General features: G+C 36.9%; 1 protein-coding gene across 1 annotated transcript in view; it reads left to right on the top strand.

Annotated features, from left to right (window-relative positions):
* The window catches only part of CNTLN (centlein), a 207,473-nt gene extending 191,806 nt beyond the window's left edge, over positions 1-15,667 (top strand). Inside the window, 3 exon segments of the mRNA XM_035558564.2 lie at positions 5,221-5,406; positions 6,807-6,884; positions 14,926-15,667. Coding sequence (XP_035414457.1) covers positions 5,221-5,406; positions 6,807-6,884; positions 14,926-15,027 — 366 coding nt within the window. The 3' untranslated portion in view covers positions 15,028-15,667.
* Positions 15,668-15,986: the final 319 nt, after the last annotated feature.

Here is a 15,986-nt window from a genome sequence, read left to right on the forward strand (position 1 = left end):
AATTGTTCTGTATGTTATACTGTTCTATGTATTTGTGGTGGGTTGACCCTGGACAGCAGTTAAGCACCACACGGCTGCTTGCTCTCTCCCCACTCCTAGCGGGCCTGGGAAGACAACAGGAAGAACAAAAGCAAGAATACTCATGGGCTGAGTTAAGGACAGTTTAGTGAATGAAGGAATGAGAGGAAAAACAAAAACAAAACAAGGTATACAGACCAATGCCCAGCAACAGCTACCTGCCAGACCTGCCCACCTCCCTCAGTTTTTAATGCTGAGTATGTTACATTGCCCTCTGGCCAGTTTGGGCCAGCTGTTCTGGCTGTCCTCCCTGTTTCTTTTGCCACCCCTAGCCTCCTCACTGTCAGGGCACTATGAGGAGCAGAGAAGACCTTGACTCTCTGCAAGCACTGCTGAGCAACAACTAGAACATCAGTGGTTATCACCACTGTTTTAGTCACAAATCCGAAACACTGCACATACGGGCTTCTACAAGAAAATTAACTCCATCCCAGCCATACCCAGTAGAACATTATTGTTTTGTATAAAGCACAGTAAAGCTTAAAATTTTCTTATTCCATAAGTGGCTTCTGCTATGAGATCTTCGCCACTGCAAGACTGAAGCTATACGTAGCTACAGTGCATCAGACTTTCGTCTGTCTTGTAGCCATTAAGTTTTATTGTAGTATAAACAATAACAATACAATGTGTAAATTAACATGGTAATTATGAGAATAATTTTAGGCATTGATTTGCTCATGTAGCATTACTTGGGGCCATTGATCGATTTATGTCAATTCCAGGACCAACTGGTGTCAAAGCTTTTTGGGATATAAAGACCTTATTAAAAGTGTGTTGTCACAGTCAGTATGACACAGTTTCCTTGAGCATTTAAATAAGTATAACCTTTTAAATGAAAAAAGACCTTGATCTTTGGGCAGGAAGAAACCAGATGAGGTTTAATAAGAGCAAGTGTAGAGTCCTGCACCTGGGAAGGAACAACCGGATGTATCTGTACAGGCTGGGGGACGACCAGCTGGAGAGGAGCTCTGAGGAGAAGGACCTGGGGGTCCTGGTGGACAACAGGTTGGCCATGAGCCAGCAGTGTGCCCTGGTGGCCAAGAAGGCCAATGGGATCCTGGCGTGCATTAAAAGGAGCATGGCCAGCAGGTCAAGGGAGGTGATCCTCCCCCTCTACTCTGCCCTGGCCAGGCTTCACCTGGAGTACTGTGTCCAGTTCTGGGCTCCCCGGTACAAAAAAAGACAGGGATCTCCTGGGAAGAGTCCAGCGGAGGGCCACAAAGATGATACGGGGCCTGGAGCATCTTCCCCATGAGGAAAGGCTGAGAGACCTGGGTGTGTTCAGCCTTGAGAAGAGAAGACTGAGAGGGGATCTCATCAATGTGTATAAATACCTGAGGTGTGGGAGACAGAGGGATTTGGCCAACCTCTTCTCAGTGGTTTGTGGGGATAGGACAAGGGGCAATGGCCACAAGATGGAGCACAGGAAGTTCCACACCAACATGCGAAAGAACTTCTTCACGGTGAGGGTGACGGAGCACTGGAACAGGCTGCCCAGGCAGGTTGTGGAGTCTCCTTCTCTGGAGATATTCAAGGCCCGTCTGGACGCCTACCTGGGCAGCCTGCTCTAAGGAACCTGCTTTGGCAGGGGGGTTGGACCCGATGAATTTTCGAGGTCCCTTACAACCCCTTCGATTCAGTAATTCTGTGATTCTGTGATCTCTGTAGATTTCAAAACTGGCAAAATATATATATTGCTAAATAATGTTTGCTTGCTGAAACCAAAGTTGAAAACTTTTATCTTACAAATTCCTATTTTGCGTTGTGAAAATAAAGTAGAAATACAGCTTTTAAAAGAGATATTTTAGAATTGTATGCAACCGAGTGGATATAATATATTCCATACAGCCATCTGGAGTTGGTAGATAATGCAACAGTTCCTACTGATTGAAAAGAGCTGTGTACTTCAAACTTATGCTGTCAGAATTTTAACCTTATTTTTGTTGTAGTTGAACCAGTAGCAATTGCACTGGCCTGATGAGATGTATTTTAGATTTGTTTTTCAGGAATTAATCAGGGATTCTGATTCTAGTTGGTTGGTAGAGACTGTGTCCCATAGGAATAAGTGATGGTAACAGCTAAGTTGTGAGAATGGCTTTAGCAACAAAGAGAAAAGATCAAGTCCTAGTATTACTAGTACTAATAAAGGCATTGCTATTTTACATCAATATAGTATTGAAGTCATATTCTATATTGATTTAATTGCAGGCATCTATGTATGTTTATAAGCTTAAAAAGAAGCAATTCTGAAATGCTCAGTGGGAAATGTTATGCTCCTGCTCTTAGCTCCAGAATGCTTTGGATCAATTTCTTAACCAAAGACTGTTGTTATACTGGCTTCAGTATATTCATCAACAAAAACTGTGTTAAAAATTGGTTAACTGTTAGTGTTTTGTCCTTTTCAATTTGGACATGTTTCTTCCTAACTCAGTTAAAGACCTCTGTGGCTTTGACGTTTAACACTTCTGTAGTAAAGTATGAACTGGTATATAGATGAAAACACTAACAGGTAAACAAATTAGTACATGGATCTATCTGCTTAAAACAGATAAGAAGTCAACAGAGAAAGCAAATGAAAAACATAGGGAAGTTACCATGTTTTAAGGCACTTGTCCAATGAAAAACATGTATCAAAACATTGCTACAACTTAATAATGTGAAGAAGGCACCTTCAAAAATAGCTGATCTCTCAGTATCTAATCCAAAAGTCTGTGAAGTAGACGGACCTTTTGTTGTATGCTAGAAAACAAGCTTTAGAGTATTAGAACTGCTGAAGGAAAAAGCAAGTGAAATGTAAGGTCACTATACTGTGATTGCATACAACATGTGTACTTGCATATCTAAACCTATTAATTGTATTTTTCTCTTTCCTTTCTTTTGTATGTTTTTGTTGCTGTTTATTTTTCAAATTGCTGCTACAGTTTTTTCAGGCCCTTTCTGGCGTCTTCATATCTGGTACTCTGAACTAACAGATTGAGCACAGTGGAGTAACAGTTTTTTGGGGTCCACTACTGCTGTTCATATCAGCTTCTTCATTCATCATGAACATCTTTTGGAGTTTAAATAAACCTAAAAAATGATCTAATTTGTCTAGCAATGTTTATTTGTTGTCGAAGATGTTCTGGTGAAAGTTTTGGCTTTGTTTACAAATGTGTTTTGTTTGTCTGTGTTTGGTTGTTCATCATTATTTGTAGACTTTCCATGTAGCTTTGCAATTAATTTCCTTGATGCTTTGCTCCGTTAACTTAAATTTCTTCTTTCTACCAATATACAACTGTGAACCTTTTAGCCTGGTTGTCCATATCTGAGAGACATCTCATTACTTTTAAAATCTTGTAAGTTGATTACATTTGATTGAAAAAGTATGTATTTTTCCATTGTTAAATACGTCTCCTTCATATTGCAGTAGCCGACTTACTGTTGGACCATTTTGAATAGCACAAAAACATGTAATTATGCATCTGTAATTTTCTTTCATAACACGTGCTTTTCTGCTTGGGGCTTTGCTTTTTCTTTGTCTGTTCTCTTCTATCAGCTTTGTCCAAGTGGCCTTAGCTCCCTGCATATATAATATTTCATGTTTCTACATTCCTGTCAGCTCTATATTTGCAGACAGGTATTCTATTGGAAATACTGTGTATAGAGGGACCCACACTTGAATCAGAAAACAGGACAAATTTCATTGTATGTTCTCTCCTCAAATTTGTGGTAGGGTATTTTTTTTTAACAACTACATTTTAGATAAATAGAGAAAAAATGTTAAATTGGGAAAATGATAGAAAAATAAATATTGGAATCAGATGTTGTGATTTCTTTGAAATTTATTAGCAAATGCTCTATAATGACCATATTTTGAATACACTAGAGGCTGTAGAGTACCCCAAATTCCAATAAACAGGCTTCATAATTCTGCAGTCAGTTTCTAGAGATGAAGGCATTCTGCAGCAAAAGAATTGCCAGGAATTTATCAGCTACTCATGAGAAATAGTTTAATAAGATGAGACCCACATATGACGATCAAAAAAAAGCTTATTCTCTCATTTTAAACTCAGCCACAGTGTCTATGTTGACAATCACCGCTCTGCTTGAGTCATTGAATACACTAGGAGGATCTTCTGACATTGAATTACTGCTCTTGTCTCTCAGCCAACAATTTTTAAATAAAATTGCCTCACTGTGCTTTTGACAAAACCTTTTTGTCATACGTGCATAAATGTTGAAACAAAATAATTGCGATTACACAACTGGTAATTTATACTAATGCTTTGTGTTATTTCAATGAATCAGAAAATTTAGGAATGTGATAGGTAAGAACTTGAAGCATCGGTTCTTTGTTAAGCCATTTGCGCATGTTCAGCTTTGGTAGGTATTAGTCAAGCTCAGTACTTGTATGCTGTTGGAGAACAAAAACCCAAACCAGTTTTCATTCAGCTTAAAACAGTCTCTTCAGGAGGATGTTTTGTACTGTTACTTTTAATTCTAGTTTTAAACTAAGAGAGCAGCCTCACCCTGACTGGGTTTCTTCTTTCCATTTAGCTGAGAGTACAATTTTTTGTCCAGCCACCTCTCGATTTTTTAACTTTGCCTAGGTTTTACATCAGGATTGTTAAATCCCATAAGTCCTTTTTTTTTTTCCATCCCAGGTAATGGTTCTCCTTTCCTATCACTTAAATCTTTCAAAAAGCTGCCCTTTCCAAAATGTACCAATCAGTTTTCTCTTAACAATATTCTTCAGTTTTTCTGGATTTTTTTTAAAGCTGCAACCATCCTTCTGGCTTAGCAGTATATACCACATTACAGAAATTAAGTCTGGTAGACTGAATCAGAAAAGCATTTTTAATTGATTTTGCAGAATCTGCTTTGTCTTACTGTTGATGGCATTATGAATATAGTTACTTCTCTAAAGGCATACTAAGAAAATATGTAGCTACGTTTAAGAACATTTTATGTTTGATGTACTAATTCATCCTGTGTTTTCTAAGTATGTTATTTCATACTACAGAGTATACCCTATTCAACCAATAACACAGAATGAAGATAGTTCCTAGCTAAAGGAGCTTAGTTTAAATGATACTGTGTTTTTCATAGTGTTTGTACTTTAAGAAAAATTGCATTGGTTTATTTTCTGCTTGCATCTTCCAGGCTCTAAGCACAGAGTTACAGCACAGCATACAAGAGCTGAGAATAAAAATCAAGCAGACAAAAAAAAAGGAAGAAGCGAGGGCATGTAAAAAAGGTCTTTCCCAAGAGTCGGTTCAGTTGGCAGCTTCTATCCTTAATGTTTCAACAACTGATCTTGAGGAGATATTAGAAGTAGAAGATGATGAGGTAAGTTATTTTAAGGACTCTACAGTAAAAAGGGGATAGATCAGAAGATGCTGTAAATTCATTTCTTCTGGAAAAGAATTTCCAGCTAAAGTCTGGATTGTGCAGCATCTAGCACAAGAAGAACAGAATCGTTGAATTTAAATAAAAAGGTCAGGTTAGAGATTCCTAAGTTGTCAAGACTTTGGGCATACATAAATAAAATATAAATACACTGTTTTGAGCATTCAGGTGTAGAGGCATTATTTGAAAGTAGCTTTCTTTTTCATGAGAATATCTGGCAGGGTTATATATTTTAAATAGACTTTTGCATTAATGAAAAAAAAATTAGAATGTCTCTTGTGCCAAATTGGTTCAGAGGATGCTTACCTTCTTCAATTGTCATACTTACCTGTTAAAGGTATTCTAGTAGACATATGTTTTCGGGAGGAATCCATTGCCTTTTTTTGTTGATTCTATCATGCATTTTCACAGAATCATACAATCAATTGCTTTGGAAAAGACCTCAGATAAAAAAAAAAAAAATCATATTACTATGAAATAGTTGATAGTGTTCATCAAGTCACTCTCAATGAAAGAAATACAGTAATAGGAATTATTGTCCAGAGTTATTTAGGCCTGATCATATAATACATGACAAAGCCCCTGCACTTGCATTTAATAAGTGCCTCAGAGTTGACCCTTATTGGGCTGGAACCATACAATACTGACAGCTTAGCCGTAGCCTCATTGGAGCTTTATATCGTATAAATCACAAAAGAGAGTTTTCGATTGACTTAAATTAATGTGCATGTTATGTGTATGCACTGACACAGGTTACATTTGTAAATATAAATATTATGGACTGATCCCTGCCCTGTTTATAAACATTTCTACACCCTTATAAAGTGATTGGCTTTGACAGAATTGTTGCATGCTTACCTCATTCTGAAAGAAATCTTTATATCCTTTTTCTTTTGCTTGTAAGCTGTGTGGAGGATGTATGTGTAAAACACACAGATATACTCAACAATAAACAGAAAACAATTTTAAAATACGGGTGTTGAATTTACACTACACAAATTTTAGATACCTATTGCATTTATTAGTGTGTAGGCTCAGGAACCTTTAAATTGAACTTATAAGATTTCCACATAGATCACATATATACTTGTATATTTATATGAAAAGAACATGCCTTGCAACTTTCTAGGGACATACACAAACATGGATAGGTTTATAAATTTAACAGAGCCCTCATATTCAGTGAGCATGCTTCAGGTAACTAGTTCTGTGAGCATAGTTCTGACTTCTACATTTTGTTTATTTAATATGTATCCAGTTATACACGTCCTTTATCATTCATTATGTTCTTCTCAGGTGGTGTTAAAAATTGTGTATATTTTATATTTTTCTATTTTTAGGAAACAGCAAAGACAAAAATGGAATCTGAAAAAGACAAGGAATGGCTGCACAAGATACAGAAGCTTCTTGAAGCACAGGTTCTAAATTTATATCTTCCCTTAATGAATTATATTTTTTTACTCTGAATAGCTAAGTGTTTTTAGGTTGTAAATAATCCATTGTCCTTGTAACTATGCCACTAGTAAGTGCGATAAAATCCTCATTTTGTGTTGTTTCCTTTTTATTTCTTTTAAAATAAGAGTCACTGGATAAAACTGAAGAGATGTTAACCTAGGATTTGTGATGGCTAACTCAGCAGCTCAAAACAGTGAAACAATGCCGGAGAAAACCAGCACAGATCTTGACAAATGTGTTAATTAAATTATTGAGACAGTCTGTAATGCGTGCTAGAGTGAAATGGATCCATCCTCTCATACCTCTTAGGAAAAAGAGATTTTTTATTATGTGCCTTTAAAGTTAGTAGTTGATACGGACACCTGAGGAGTTCATGGGTTTCAGTGACCTTTTACTGTGGACCTGTTTCCAGTCAATTCATGTTTTCCTCATAGCCAGACAGCTGTTTATTATCGTGTCTTCCCGCATTCTCTACAATATTTTCTACTGAGACCTCGAGCAGCTTGTTAGTGGGAAGTAAATATTGATTTGGCATCCTGTCAATGCAGAAAGAATGAAAAAATTTCCACCAGAGGCCCCTCAAACATTTTCCTATCGACATTTTCTGGGCAGAGAGGAAAGCTGCATAGAGGATGACAAGTCTGAGACTAGCAGAAATCCCTGAGGGGTCCATTGAGACTGCCGCTGTGACCTGTGTGATACTTTTTCTTCTCTTTCAAGTCTTTTTTTTAATACACACAGAGTCTGCTGGGATGCTCCCCTCTTGTAAGTGATCAAGGGCAGTTTATTGGCAGGTGAGAGCCCTGCTTTTCTAGCCATAGTCAGCTTTTGTTTGGACATCACTGACAACATGCACTGACTCTTGAAACTTTTCCATTATGTTTTAGTTCTCTTCTTTATTCAGATGATGTGTAGCTGATGTCTGAAGTGAAATAATATTTGATTTATAAATCCAGTGTTCCTAATGCATATTCATTAGCATGTGTCCATTAGCAATATAGTACATTTCTATTAGGAACGTGAAGGACAGAAAATATTTGGAAAACTATTTCAAGGGAACAATCACTTGCAGATTGAAATGTTTTATCATTAATAGCTTTTGTGTCTAGATTGTGTCCTATGACCAGATTTTAAAGAAATTACAGTTTTTTCCTCTTTCATTATCAAAAATTGCTGCCATTAAGACTGCTTAATTGCTGCAGTGGAGATAGAAATAGCAGTTTGCTTTTACTGGCTTTGTCAGAAATACTGGCATTTTAATTTAAACACCTCACAGTGTTACATGGAATTCAGAAGAAAATACACAAGTATTTCTATTCACTAAACTGCCTGCATTGTAAGATTTTATTTTTTTTAATTTGTGAATTTCAAGATTCTGCTCATATCACAGATTCCAAACTAGGAATCAGATTGTGCAGAATATAACGTGGAATTCTGATTCTATTTTTATTGTCATTCCTTGGCAGATTGTTAAAAAATCCTAAGCAGAATCTTATCACATCTCTTTGTCTGATGTAGAGAGAGAGCAAAAGCCAGGGCATGGAGAGTGAGGGGATTATTGACTATACAACCAACTATATTAAGATTGCAAATGTTAACTAAGGATGGGGGAGCTTCTTGCTCTTAGCCACATCACTTTGTATACAAGTTAATAGTGGTTTTCAGTGTTTTTTGCTCCATCTTGTGGGGTTCCACAGGAGGAGCTCTGAAGGTAAAAGTAATTCTTGGCAAATCAATCATCTTTAGAATGGCAGGGGAATTAGTGCTTTTTTGGGAGTAGCCAGCTCTGCTTTTCCTTTCTGTCCTTGCTCAGTCACATGAATGGAAATTGCTTAGATTTCGTGGTCTCTGTTTAGGAGCAGCTCACAGAAGAGGTCTGTGCCCTTTAAACTGTTTAACTCGTACCTTGTAAAGAGGTTAGTTGTGTTTTTCTTTAGCAGACATTGGTAATATTTCTGATCAGGAAACTAAAGCTCATGGTGAAATGAACGCTTTAGGTTAAGACTTTGCTCAAAACAGACTGCTTATTTAGTGATACAGGTTGACAAACAGTGTATGCGTTTACATACTGAAACAAAGATGCAGGCATGACCTTTTCTGTTATTCTGAGAAAATGTTCAGTTGAAAATTGCATCAGATCACTTAATATTGCAGTTTGATATAGTGTCTTTTTGTGCCATTGAGCCAGGACTTTGGAACATAATTGCCCAGCAGTATTGATTTAATTGCCTAGGTTTATTTGTGGACTCCTAATTATTGACTGGAGGTAAATTTAATGGAGAAACCTTTATGAACACTGGGAAACTGCTGCTGTTGCTGTTATACATAATGAACTGCATCATATCCCTTTAGATCATCCTTCAAGCTAATTTTATTCCTCCGTGACAGTACGATAACATTTAAAATGTCATAGACATTTTATTTTTATTACTGACATACGCCATTTTACTGCTGCATTAGAATTTTGGGGGGGACTGGGGAAAGCACTAGTTGCTTTTTACTGTCATTTTATAGATCCCCCTAAAGTGTAATCATAAAGTATAGCACACCTCCGTTTTACACTTCATCTGTACCTTTATTTGCGGAGCACTTATAACTTAAAAAAGTGTAGTTTATGTCAGCTTTACAAAAATGTTAATACTTCAGTGCTAAATATTTTTGTGTTCATGAATCTCACAGTCCCCAGTCAGAATTTGTGTCATTTTATCAAATGCTATCAAAACATTTCATGAGGAAACGTACAACTTTTACAGAGACATCTCTGCTTCGGGATGTTATTATGTAAATAAGAATTGTGTAATCTAAGAGTACAGTGGAGACACTTCACCTGAGCGTATGCAGGTATCCGGTGTCTCTGCAGTGGGGTAGCTGAGCCCCGTATAGAGACATCAGGCTGAATATGTGTTAGTGAGCGGGCATGGGAGAAAGAACCCGGGAGATACATCACATTGTAGAGCACTGAGTGTTTGGGAGCTTATGATATTTGGGGAAGGAAGGAATAAGTATGGGTATCTCGATATATAGCTGTGCTTATAGCTTGCCTGACTTGTGATGGGGTTTTTACATACTTTCTCCCACATATCTCCCCTCTGTGTGTGCCTTATTATTTGAACCTGGCATTAGTACTATAGTAGTACTCTCGTTATAATCATCAAGAAAAAACACTTCTCTAGCTTTTTCCCATTATAAGAAACTTTATATAGTCAAATTGATAGGATGACGTCTTTTCACAGCTTAGACAAGATTTTTCCTACCACCCAAGGCTTTCATTCATTGTGACTGATCGTAAGGAACAGCATCTCTAAGTAATCAGTTAATAATTTAGTATGCGAGTACAACAGTTAGCCTCAATCCAGGTTACTGCCTGAAGTCTCCAATAATTATTTTTCTAATAAAATACAAATCATCTGCCCAACTCTTCCAAGCACTGTACCAAATGTCAGCATTGATTTAGCATGTCCCCTATCAGATAGACAGCAGCACTGGTCTTCCCTCCCTCTTCAGGTCCTCCATGGGATATCATATCTCACATAAACAAAGCCAGCCAATGAAATCTTTTCTATCATGACCTCGTTATTAATATACAGATCATTAATTTGTGGTGAAATTTGTGGTGAAGATTTCCAGAAGAACTCCCTCCCCTCTGTTCTGTGGGCTCCCTGTAGGTATGTGTATAGCCCATCTCTAGAACATGGGGTTGGAACAACACACACACTCCTCATCAGTAAGGACTTTGCCCAGCCCATTTTTAGGATTTGCACTGGATTCTAAATACAGACTTCCTCTGGTCTCATCCACGTATGTACACTAGCAGCTGTAGTTGTTTCCTTTCAAACTTCCTGAGTTACAACTCACCTACTTTGCTTTCCTCAGTCTGTCTCCAGCCTGTCTGTCTTCCCCCTTCTCTTTGAACAGGTGTCTGTGCTTTGCCTGCCATTTGCTCACATGCACATGTATGTATTCACTTGTGCACACACACGCACACTTACCACCATCACAAGGTGATTCAGGTACCTGCACCTTAAAAAGCAGCAGCAGTGCAGTATGAATCATGTCCTGGATACTATTAACGTTGGTATCAGACCATCAGACTGTTCTTACTGCAAGATTAAGAGCTCCATCCTGAAATTTGACTATCCTTTGTGGTATAAATCTGTTTTATCTCATGCACAGACACAAAAACGCGTTACATAACTTGTCGTGGACTAAGTACAAGGATAAATTGTCTTGATTACTCAGGATAAGAATACAGAGACTCACACAAACATGTTTATCTAAGCAAGTACATACACCTATACGAAAGCAGGACAAAGAATAATACTGAAAAGAAGCATATCACAATTTTTTATTTTATTTTTTTAATTTTTCTTATAGTTTACAGTAAAATCGGGAGGTTTTAGTCATAAACTAGAGTTTCTTCATTTTTACTCTTTTTTCTTTGCTTTTCTTTTTTACTTAATTTTAACTTTTAGATTATTCTTTATGGTTCACTCAATTCATGTTGAGGCAGCTTTGCAGTGAGTTTGCATAGTTTTCTGGGCAAATGTGTTATACAGATGATCCCTATGGGGAGATTTAAAATAGGTGTAACCACTGATTTGTGTATTTCAGAAATAAAATACCATTATTTCTACGTTAACACATTTTAGTGTTTGTGAAACAGAGGCCAAGTCATGTTGCAGTCCATGAATGGTGATGTTGTGTCTCATTAAAATAACAATATTGCCTTGCACTCAGTACGAGTCTTTTCACTGGCAGATCAGAAAGCTGTGTGTTTATGCTGGGTGAGACTCAGCAATGTAGTGTAAGGTCAGTAGACGTTATTAGTATGTTTTTTTACAGAAGGGATCTTTGAAAAAAAGCATACTCAAAGTAAGAATAAATAGGTGAGAGAATTAGAAATAACTACCAGCGTTCTTGACTGTTTAGGACCATGTTACCTTACACCAAGATATCTGTCTGATAAGATGTGTAAAAAATGCACCATTTCATCTATATGGCTTTTTAGTACCAAGGAAGAAATCTATAATTTCTAGAGTTAAATAAATAGAAGGTGGAGTTAGATAAATAAAAATCTTTACATACATACTTTGCTTTCACAAGTTTTCTGATTTTATACAAATAAGTTGAATACTACTTCTCCAAAAGCCTCCCGTAACGTACTGATTTAGGGTTGCTATCATTGTTAATGCTCAGTGTTCAGATAAATTGGCTGTGGCACAGATAATTGAAAACCACTTGAAGGAAGAATCATCCTGTACATAATTATCACTGGTATAAACAAGCTTTTACTCCTTAGGTGTGTGCTTCGCACTTGCTGAACTCTGAAAGCCTTCCCCAAGCATATGGCAAGTTTGGAAATTGGGATAAATACTATGGAGTAGAGACATCGTCTATGGTTGTGAAGTTCTGGGGAGAAACGTAGAGGGAAGCTTCCCAGGATAGTTACAGAGTCATCATTAAAAGTAAACCTGACAGGCTTCTATTAAAGATGAAGACTGTAGAGATCATCCAGTCCTGGGTGTCTGTATGGAAAGAAAAACAGATAAAAACATACAGTACTCTCTGAAACCAACAAATAGGAAAGAATGACATAATGTTCAACTTTCAAATGCTTTTGATTTAAATGAATGATTTAAATGGAAAGACTTCTTTAAAAATCACTTTGCTATGACATGGAAGCCACAGAGAGTAGCAAGCAGCAAGTAAAATGCAGCTAGAATGATATGAACCAGAGACATCAATAAGAAAACATTCATCTTGGGCAGAACATTAAGGAGGTAAAATGTATCAAAAATGAATGTAGTCAAGCTGGCAAGAAGAATTAGAGATTTTGAGGTAATGGTATAGTGTTCTCGTAAAACCATATTTAGACAAGGAGGGAGAGCAATTAGAGTGAACAGGATGCCAGGGTCAGTGTTTTTAAAGCACAGTAGCAAGTAAATGTCACAGAATTTCAGATGAGATTAGGTCTTGTGTTACTCTGAATAGATTTGTGCTCAGTGTGTTGGATCCCTCTATTCCCCAAAAAGTCATCACAGAAGTGTACTGGAGAAGGCTGACAGGTGTAGATGACTACGAGAAAATTCTTATCACAGACAGAAGTTATTTATGACAGACAGAGACATGGCTGGTCAGCAAGTACCAGCCCTACAAAATCCCCTTTCCTGTAGAAAAGAGTAATAATGCATGTTGCCAGCCCTCTTCCGTAACTGCAGATTGACTGTTGAGCAGAACACAGGATTGTCTTATGTCCCAGTATTGTCAGTTCATGGTAGATGATTGCTATTAATAAGATTTTCCTTGCTACCATTTTGGATTTTTTTTTTCTGACTTGTTAATAATGATAAATATCAGGATATTGCCATTACACCAGCATATGTATTTGGCGTGATCCTACAAATGTATTTATTTTATTTTTATTGTATTTATTTTATTTTATTTTACTATTATTGTTTGTTATGTATACCTAGGATAAACTAGTTTCATCTTTAAGAAGGAATAGAGAAGTGGAAAAGTAAAATCAGAGCAGAGGTACTTGAGTGTAGACCTTGAGAATGGTTCCAGTGGCAAAAAGAGTTGCCCTGAACTACAGTTATGAAAAACAGAGGAAGCTGGTGATTGACTTTTCTTTCAGTACTTAAAATGTTCTTAGAAAGATAGATAGATAGATAGATAGAAAGATAGAAGATAGAGAGCAACATTTTACACGGTCAGATAATGATAGGACAAGGGGGAATGATTTTAAACCAAAAGAGTGTAGGTTTAGATTACGTATAAGGAAGAAATTATTTACTATGAAGTTGGTGAGGCACTGGAGCAGGTTGCCCAGAGAAGCTGTGGACGCCCTGTCCCCAAAGGTGTTCAAGGCCAGGCTGGATGGGGCTTTGAGCAACCTGGTCTGGTGGGAGGTGTCACTGCCCGTGGCAGGGGGTTGGAACTGGATGGTCTGTAAGGTCCCTTCCAACGCAAACCATTCTGTGATTCTATGACCTGCTTGACTAATTGCTGTATTTTACCTAATTTATTTCTGTTGGCCTTATTAAAGTAAAATTATCTCTGCTTCTGATATGAGTGGCAGCTGTTAGTTTCTCTGTGGGATTGTCCCCTCTGTTATCACTGATCATACTGGTTCAAGAAAGCTGACAGAGCTCTCTGAAACTAACAGAGACTTTTCCAAGGATGAACTAAAACTATTTGGTTCTCCTCTGGCACACTGCTGTGAACTCTTGGGGTGGAGTTGCAACAACTAGTGCTTTGTACCACCTTCAAAAGTACTTCCCTACTGTGCACTCATGCAGCAAGATTGTGAAAGAAAACCTCTTTAGTATTAAAGCAATAATGGAGAAAAATATACCAAATCTCCTTACTTGAAGACACTGTGCAAATATTTTTTATATCAGAACAGATATAAAGAGGTTTTTGTATTTTCTGTAATTATGTAAATACAGATCTTTGGTATCATACTTTAGAGAATAAGATTTTTGTGTATTATCCTAATCAATACAATTGGAGCTTTCAGGGATTGGGGGGTTTTGTTTTTATTTACAAGTTTTGATGTCAAAGTCTAAACTTGCTGCCATTGTCACAACACTGAAAGCTGTACTGGTAGTTCTGACTCATCCTCCTGAGACCAGCGAACATGCAGTACGATTTCTGCATGCCCTAGAGATGACTGTAACCTCTTATTGATCAGCTGGTTGAAGATAAATGACAGAGATGCTAGTACTGCAGTTTACATCATTAACATGGTCAGTAAAGCATGAATTGTTCAATAAGGCGTTTATCTTTTCTCATTTTACTCTGTTCTTTTATCATTTTTATGATAGAGAGCAAAGTTTCAGGCACTAACCAGGCAGGTGAACTTTACAGATCAGATGTGTGTATGTGTGGTGCTTGTCAGAACTAAGTGAAATCTAACAGTTTAAAGATATTTAATAAATGTTTTTCACATGAAGAAAATAAAGTTCAATGGTCATTTTTCTTACTATGTTTCTTTTTCAGTTTCCTTTTGCTTCATATTTAATGGATGCCATATTGGAAAAATTAAATGAGAAGAAGAAACTGGTAGAAGAGTACAGTTCTCTCATGAAACGCATTGCATGATATTGCTAAGACTTTGCAAAGGGTGACTAAAATATGTGTGCTGTTTCCTGACATCTTTCCTCTTCACATAAAGAACTGTCAATAAGTGCGTTCGATACATAAGTAGAAACTGTGAACTAATTAATTGTTGAACAAGAGGAATTAGTTATGTTCCTATTTAGAGTGTAGTGTTTCATTCCTGAAGAGAAAAATTGCTGCAAATCAATACGAGTTAAACATGATTTTCTTTTAAGTGCATTGGCAGCAAACATCAGTGTGAGTTTTGTAGAGAGGGGATGTTTTTGATATGATGGATACACATCTGTAAGTACAGAAAAATGGCAAATAACTCACGGTTGTACCAGTCAGAACAGTAGAACTAGGATTTACAAAGGAACTGCAAACATCAGTGGCATTTTGAATACGTTATTTTAGCTTGTTTGTAAATCCCAGCTTTATGATATATGCTACGTAATATGATATGCACTCTCTGTATGTTGGAAAAAAATGAGAAAATGAATGATTGTAGAAGAAAAACTATTGAATGTAGAGTGATACTTCTTGGAAAAGTTGTATTTTCTTCTGAGTAGGATTATATTGTGTGCAATTAATTTAATTGTATTTCAAAAAATTCAGTACAGTAAAGTTTTTTCCAATGTGGTTTGGTTTTTGAATTTTTTTCTCTCAGAGTTCCAGTGTGGTCTCAGTTCTTTATCAGCTAACACCAAGCTGCAAGCCCTCACTTTGTGAAAATGGTATAGAGTTTTAGTTGTTTCCACCATGATTTCTCTGGCAGTACTAACAAATAATTCCTTCTTCTTCACATCTTTGGTCTTAACGGTTTGTATTCCTCTGGACCATGTGGAAAAAAAAAAAAAAAAAAGGGAAAGACAAAGGTTTATGAATTTATGTTTTAATGACATTGAACATGTAAGAGTATGTGACTATTCGTCTATGGATATCATGTTGTTTTACAAAGA

The sequence above is a fragment of the Cygnus atratus genome, chromosome Z, assembly GCF_013377495.2.
Source record: "Cygnus atratus isolate AKBS03 ecotype Queensland, Australia chromosome Z, CAtr_DNAZoo_HiC_assembly, whole genome shotgun sequence".
Classification (NCBI taxonomy): domain Eukaryota; kingdom Metazoa; phylum Chordata; class Aves; order Anseriformes; family Anatidae; genus Cygnus; species Cygnus atratus.